At 40.5% G+C, this 6,669-nt stretch overlaps 1 protein-coding gene across 1 annotated transcript in view; it reads left to right on the top strand.

The window, feature by feature from the left end:
- MAP3K15 (mitogen-activated protein kinase kinase kinase 15) overlaps positions 1-6,669 on the top strand; it is a 164,483-nt gene that overhangs the window by 104,140 nt on the left and 53,674 nt on the right. Inside the window, exons 8-10 of the mRNA XM_042782662.1 lie at positions 1,460-1,572; positions 2,011-2,170; positions 5,948-6,098. Of these exons, the coding sequence (XP_042638596.1) occupies positions 1,460-1,572; positions 2,011-2,170; positions 5,948-6,098 (424 nt within the window). The remainder of the gene's footprint in view (positions 1-1,459; positions 1,573-2,010; positions 2,171-5,947; positions 6,099-6,669) is intronic.

The following is a 6,669-nucleotide window of genomic DNA, read 5'->3' on the forward strand; positions in this document are numbered from 1 at the left end:
AAATGGATATCCAGTTTTGCTAGCACCATTTATTAAACGGACATTTTCTTCCCTATTTACTGGATTTGAGCCCTTTGTCAAAGATCAGCTGGCCATAGGTAGATGGATCTACTTCTGGGTTCTCAACTCTATTCCATTGGTCTGTGTGTCTGTTATTATACTAATACCAGGCAGTTTTGAGTACTGTGGCTTTTATAGTAGGTTTTGAGATCTGGCAGTGTGAGACCTCCTACTTTGTTCTTCTTCATTAGTGCTTTGCTTATCTGAAGTCTCTTTCTTTTCCGTATAAAGTTAGTGATCGGTTTTTCCATATCCTTAAAGAACATGGATGGGATCTGGATTGGGATTGCATTGAATGTATAGATTGCTTTGGGTAGAACTGACATTTGCACAGTGTTCAATCTTCCTATCCATGAGCATGGTATGTACTTCCATTTATGTAGATCTCTTATGGTTTCTGGAAATACTGTTATATAATTTTCTTTGTACAGGTCTTTTGTGTCCCTGGTAAGATTTATTCCCAAGTTTTTTTTTTTTGTTTTTTTTTTTGTAGCTATTGTCAATGGTATTGATTTCCTTATTTCTTTTTCAGCAATCTCTGGTGAGGAGGAATCCACCTGATTTTTGGATGTTGATCTTATATCCTGCCATGATGCTAAATCTCTCAATTAGTTCCAGTAGATTTTTTACTGAGTCTCTTGGGTTTTCTGGGAGCTCTGGTGGTGTAGTGCCTAAGGCATTTGACACCTAACCAGAAGGCTCGCAGTTCAAACCCACCAGCCACTCCTCGGAAGGAAGGTTGGGCAATCTACTTCTGTAGTGATACAGTGATACCGCCTCAGAAACCCAAGGAGGGGTCTCCATGAGTTGGATGTGACTTGATGGCCATATGTTGCATTCTTGGGTTTTCTAGGTGTAGGATCATATGTAGGCTGGAGCAGCTGTTAGTCCCCAGGCTCTCAGCCTCAGATTCTATGCCCTCCAAGACCAGCAGCACATTGCTTATTTCTGTAGGATCCTCCCCAGACTCTGTGGGGTGGTAGCAGGAAGCCAGGGCTGCAGAGGGGACAACTGTGAGGGCCGTGGGCACAGGCAGCAACCCCACTACCACTGAGCATCTTGACCCCAGCCCCACGGGTTGTCTGAGCCCCAGAGCTGACAACTGTGCCTCTAGTCTAGCTGCTGGGACCCAGGTCATCTTGAGCACCAGCCTTCACAGCAGGGCCTTGGCAGAGCAGTTCTGAGCATCTGTGCTCTGGGACATCTCGCCAGTGTCCTCCTCCCCTCACCTAACACTGAATTTGCTTAACAAACTGGTCTTTGGAACCTAACCATGTTGATAAGTGAGGCGTCAGTAGTAGAAATTTTCATGAAAGTGGGTTCATACCATTATTTATACATTGTTTTTGTTCTCATATGATAAGATGACAAATTGAGATTTTGGTGACTTTAATTACAGGTATCGCAAAGGGTTTGAGCTCCAGTCATCTCTTTATTTGGGAATTAACCTTGCAGTTTTGCTGATAGTTGCTGGACAACAATTTGAAACTTCCATGGAACTAAGGAAAATAGGTAAAGCTATGAATTATTGGGGAGTCCCTGGGTGACGCCAGCAGTTGATGGACTCAGCTGCTAACCTAAAGGTTGGAGGTTCTAGTCCACCCAAAGGCACTCTGGAAGAATGCCTTGGCAATCTCTGTCCAACAGATCAGCCATTGAAGACCCTGTGGAGCACAATTCTACTCTGACCCATGTGGGGTCATGACTAAATGGCAACTGGTTATTATTTTATCTATCATTGCAAATGTTGATGCTTTGGTTACACAAGTTCAGCACTAAATGTACAGATAATGAGCATTGTATTTCACAAGGAACAGTCAATTATTTTCTACAAGCACTCCTGAGACAGTGTAACAGAATAAAACATCTGCTTCTCCTGTATCTAAAGGCTTACATAATCATGAGAGAAACAACATTTTTCATAACTTGTCTAACATTCAAATTCTTAAGGTGTCCAGTTGAACAGTTTGTTGGGAAGAAAAGGGAGCCTGGAGAAAATGAACAACTACTGGGACGTGGGGCAGTTCTTCAATGTGAGCATGTTGGCCAGTGATGCCGGGAAGGCCGTCCAAGCAGCAGAGAAGTTGTTCAAACTGAAACCTCCAGTCTGGTGAGAGTCGTCTGTGTGTTGTCATCACCCATCTCAATAGCTGATCTTGTTCTCACATGTTTGCCTCAGGTAGTAGAAGGGTAAATCCCAAACCCAATAACAATCACTGTATTTCTCCTCTTATGACATCTTCATTAAAGCAAATGTAGGGCAGTTATAACAGCTCTGAGAACTCACTAGCTTTTATTGTATGGGAAGGGAGGGAAAGACATACATACACAAACAATGTATATCCCTATGTGCTAGATCCCCAGGATTAGGCTCTTGATTTTATTAACTTCTTCAGGCCATATAGGTCCCCAAGAGCAAAACACTCCAGTGGTATTGTTAGGTGCCATCGAGTCATCTCTTGAGTTCTGATGACCCCTTGCACAATGGGATTGGACCATTGTGGTCTATAGGGTTTTCACTGGCTAATAATTGGAAGTAGATCACCAGGCCTTTCGTCCATGCCATCTTAATCTGGAAGCTTTGCTGAAATCTGTTCCACATCATAGCAACACACAAACATCCACTGACAGGTGGTGGTTGCACTTGAGGTACATTGGCCAGGAATCAAATCCAGGTTCCCACATGGAAGTGGAGAGTTTGACTATCAAATCACCACTGCCCCTCCACTCGTTGGTGTTAGTACATAGGGCATTAGTGATAATGTACTAGTACGTTAGTGAGAAAGCAGAATAGTAAAACTAAAACCATGTCAAAAAATATGTTCATCACCGATGAAAATGGAACTAACCTAAAAGACCAGTAACAGAGTGTGGTCAAGAAAATGGTGGCTCAGCAATAGGCCTAGGTTAACCCATTATATAGCCATTAAAATGTGCAAGAAAGAATCCTTGGGAGACATGGTAGTGTTCATGGCTTATTGTCCTATAAGAAAAGCCAGTTCTATCTCATTGGTTCTTAAACGTTAACATGTTGATTAAAATGCAGATTGCAAGGCCCTACCCTTAGGGATTTCTGGTTCATTAGTTGTGAGGTAAAGAGCTGTGGTGGTGGTGAGGTTAAAGCATTTGGCTGCTAACCAGAAGGTTAGCAATTCCAATCCACGAGCTGCTCCATGGGAGAAAGATGAGGCAGTCTGCTTCTGTAAAGATTTATAGCCTTGGAAACCCAGTGGGGGTCACTGTGAGTTGGAATCAACCCAATGACACTGAGTTTTGATTGAGATGTGTGGGGTAAGGCCCAAGAATTTGCATTTACGAGTGGAAGCTGATACTGCTACTCTGGACACTACACTTGAGAACCACTGTTCTGTATGATCTCATTTTTTTAAAAAATATATTTTTGCAAATTATTGTCTAATTTTTAAACAGCTAGATTCTTATATCTGCTTCTGCATTCAGTCTGTTGCAATATATTTTTTAAAGTATGTGAAGAAAATCTAGCCTTACTCAGGCACGTAATTGTGAAAGAAAGGGATTTTCAATAGCTTTTGCAATAATAACTATTCTTTTTAATACTACACCAAAACTCAACCAGGTTCTTAAAGGTTGTTGCAATGTGTGATTTTTAACTTTAGTATGATCTCATTTCCATTAAAAGTGTGTGTTTGGTATGTGATTAAGAAAGGCCTGGGGGAGCTGGGCAATACCTGACTTCACCTATAGACATTAAGTTTTATTAGGACTATGGTTATCTTACTGACTGTGGTACATAAGAGTACTCAAAAGATATTTGTGTAATGAATGAATGAATGAGGGATTTTCTTGAAAGTATTGACAGTGGTTAGCTCAGGAAGATAGCCTTGTAAGAATTTTTTCTTTTAAATTATCCCTACTTTCTGATTTTCCAAAAATGCATATAGGTTGCTTATATAATTTAAACAAGAGTATTTTTAATTATCTGTTTTCATCTGTCACCTCTCATTCCCCAGCTCAGTGGGCCTGTCTCGATTCTCAGGGGTAGGAATTTCTTCATTCGGATCTATTTTGACTTCTTAGTCTGAAGGACCTTAAATTTGGCCCCTATGCCATGTTAACCTCTTCAAACTTCTCTGAGGCTGCAAGGATACAGAGCCTGGCCGGGCTGAGACTCGAGCCCTCCCAGACTGGCCTGCTATCTCCAGATCCTTATGTTTTGACCTTAAGGTGCTTCCCTGAATGTGGGCCAGAGGGAGCCACCTCCAGAAGAGCCCTAGGGTTGGATGCTATGGTCCCATTACATTGATCTCTGGTCCCATTTATAGTGCTAATACCAATAAGGTCAGTCGGAATCTAGCTGGTCTATCATCCCAGATTAGTTCCAGACTTTATCCCCAAGAGGCTAAAGAATAAGTGACACTTTGAGTGGAATCAGCTTTCATTTGGTACCAGAGGTGTGACTCCTGCTGCCTGATAACTATATTTGTAAGAGTTAGATTTGTCCCGAGAAAAAGAAAGGTGTGTTCAGGTTCAAGACTTGATAACATCAAAATCTTCCTGGCCGAATCTCTTTTTTTTTTTTTTTAAATGACAATCAGTTTCACATTAGTGGTTGCCAGGGGTTCAAGGAGGGGGTCCGGATGGGAGAGAAGTCATTGTGCTATAAAAGGTGTCCTTGGTGATGAAGTGTTCTGAATCTTAACTGTATCGATGTCAATATCCTGTTTGTGATAGGGTGCTATAGTTTCTCAAGAAGTTATCATTAGGGGAACTGGGTAAAAAGTCACATGAGATTTCTTTTTTTTTTTAATGCATTTTATTGAAATATAATTTATGTACAGTGAAATACACAAAACTAAAGTGACATGGGTCAATTATTTTTTATTTTTATTTTTTTTTGCAGTGTACCCTCCCCTTCCTTCCCCCCGGCAACCAACAAGGAAAGTTTCCCTCCATATATAAAGCTTTCCTTGACCCTCCATGACAATGAACTAATACTATATTTGTTCTTCTGTGATTGAGTTATATCCCTCAGCATAATGTCCTCCAAGTTCATCCATATTATATGGTGTTTTGCAGACTCTACATTATTCTTTAGTGCTACGTAGCATTCCATTATGTGCTTGTACCATAATTTGGTCATCCACTCTTCCACTATAAATCTTAGAGATAAGTCCCTTGCCAGATATGTAATTATTGGCAAATATGAATTTGTTGCTGTCATTTTTGTTATGTGCTTTTTTGTGGTGTCGATTTCTTTGTTCCATATAATTTTCTATGCTGAGCTCGTTTTGTTTATGAATGGTGTTACCAATTCCTTCATTGCTACTGTTTTAGTATTTGCTGAATATTTATGCTGGTCCTCTTTTTGGATGTGAAGGTTTAGTATTTTCTGTTGAGGTTACCTTGTAATTTATAGTTTTCTTCCCAAGTTAAGAACAGTCCGTTCTATCTTGTAGTTGTCTTGACTTCCCTCCCATCTAGAAGTTCTGTAACCACAGTTTTTCCCCTCTGTTTGTTTTTTGTTTTTTTCTATTTTGCCTTCTGTTTGGGTTTATTTTAATTAATCAGGCAACTACTAAGAGATTGTTTGAGAGGTACTAATCACATAATTTAAAACAGTGAAACCTGTGAAGCCAAAGTCTGTGTAAGGTGGAAACAAGTCAGAGAAGGAAAACTCAAGTGATTTCCACTAAAATGAGTGACAGAAAAAAGGTAAAACTGTATCCTGCCAAAGGCAGAAAACTTGTGAGACCTGGGAAAACAAGGCAATCCCATTCAGATCCAGCTCTCAGAGATTGTGCTATATACGTAAATTAACAAAATGTTTTGGGGGAGCTTCCTTTAAAGGGAGTATGTTGAATTCATTTTCTCTAGGAATCTAATATATTGATGTTTGTGGTTTTTCCAGGTACCTGCGATCATTAGGTCAGAACTTACTATTAATTCAACGCTTCAAGAAATCCATTATTGAACATTCACCCAAGCAAAAACAGCTGAACTTCTGGTTAGACATAATTTTTGAGGCAACAAATGAAGTTAATAATGGACTCAGATTTCCAGTAAGACTTGTGAAATTCATTTCATTATTTAAAAAAAAAAAATTCTGCTATTATTATTACCGCTTTTCCATTTTATTATTATTTTTTTAAATTGTGCTTTAGGGGCAAGTTTACAGAGGAGAGTTTGTTTTACATTCAACATTTCATGTACAATTAATTTCACTCCCCATTTACCATCCCCAACCCTAACCAGTCTCTTCCCCTCCCTGCCCTGTAACTGCCCCTCCTTGTCCCTCATAGTTATATGCGCTCCAATGTGTCCTGTATTTACTCAGCGCAAATGTTGCCCTTCTGGTGCCCTGTGGTTGATTGCGCCAAAGGATGCATCTCCATAGAGTATGTGGGTGCGTCACCCTGAGTTGAGTGGTCTGTGTATACATCTTGTTTACTACTGGGCTGAGAGCCAGGCCCAGAATGTATCTCAGGGCCACAGCATTGGGGGTCTCACCAGACTCCATCTGACCAGTAATTCTGGTCATTACTGTGTCTTTGGATTTTGTTCCATGTCTTGCCTCCCACTCTACCCAGGATCTCCAGGTTTGATCCCTTCCTGAGTGGTTGGCATTGGTAG

This window comes from Orycteropus afer, unplaced genomic scaffold, assembly GCF_000298275.1.
Source record: "Orycteropus afer afer isolate SDZICR_OR568_19922 unplaced genomic scaffold, OryAfe1.0 scaffold00404, whole genome shotgun sequence".
Taxonomy (NCBI): domain Eukaryota; kingdom Metazoa; phylum Chordata; class Mammalia; order Tubulidentata; family Orycteropodidae; genus Orycteropus; species Orycteropus afer.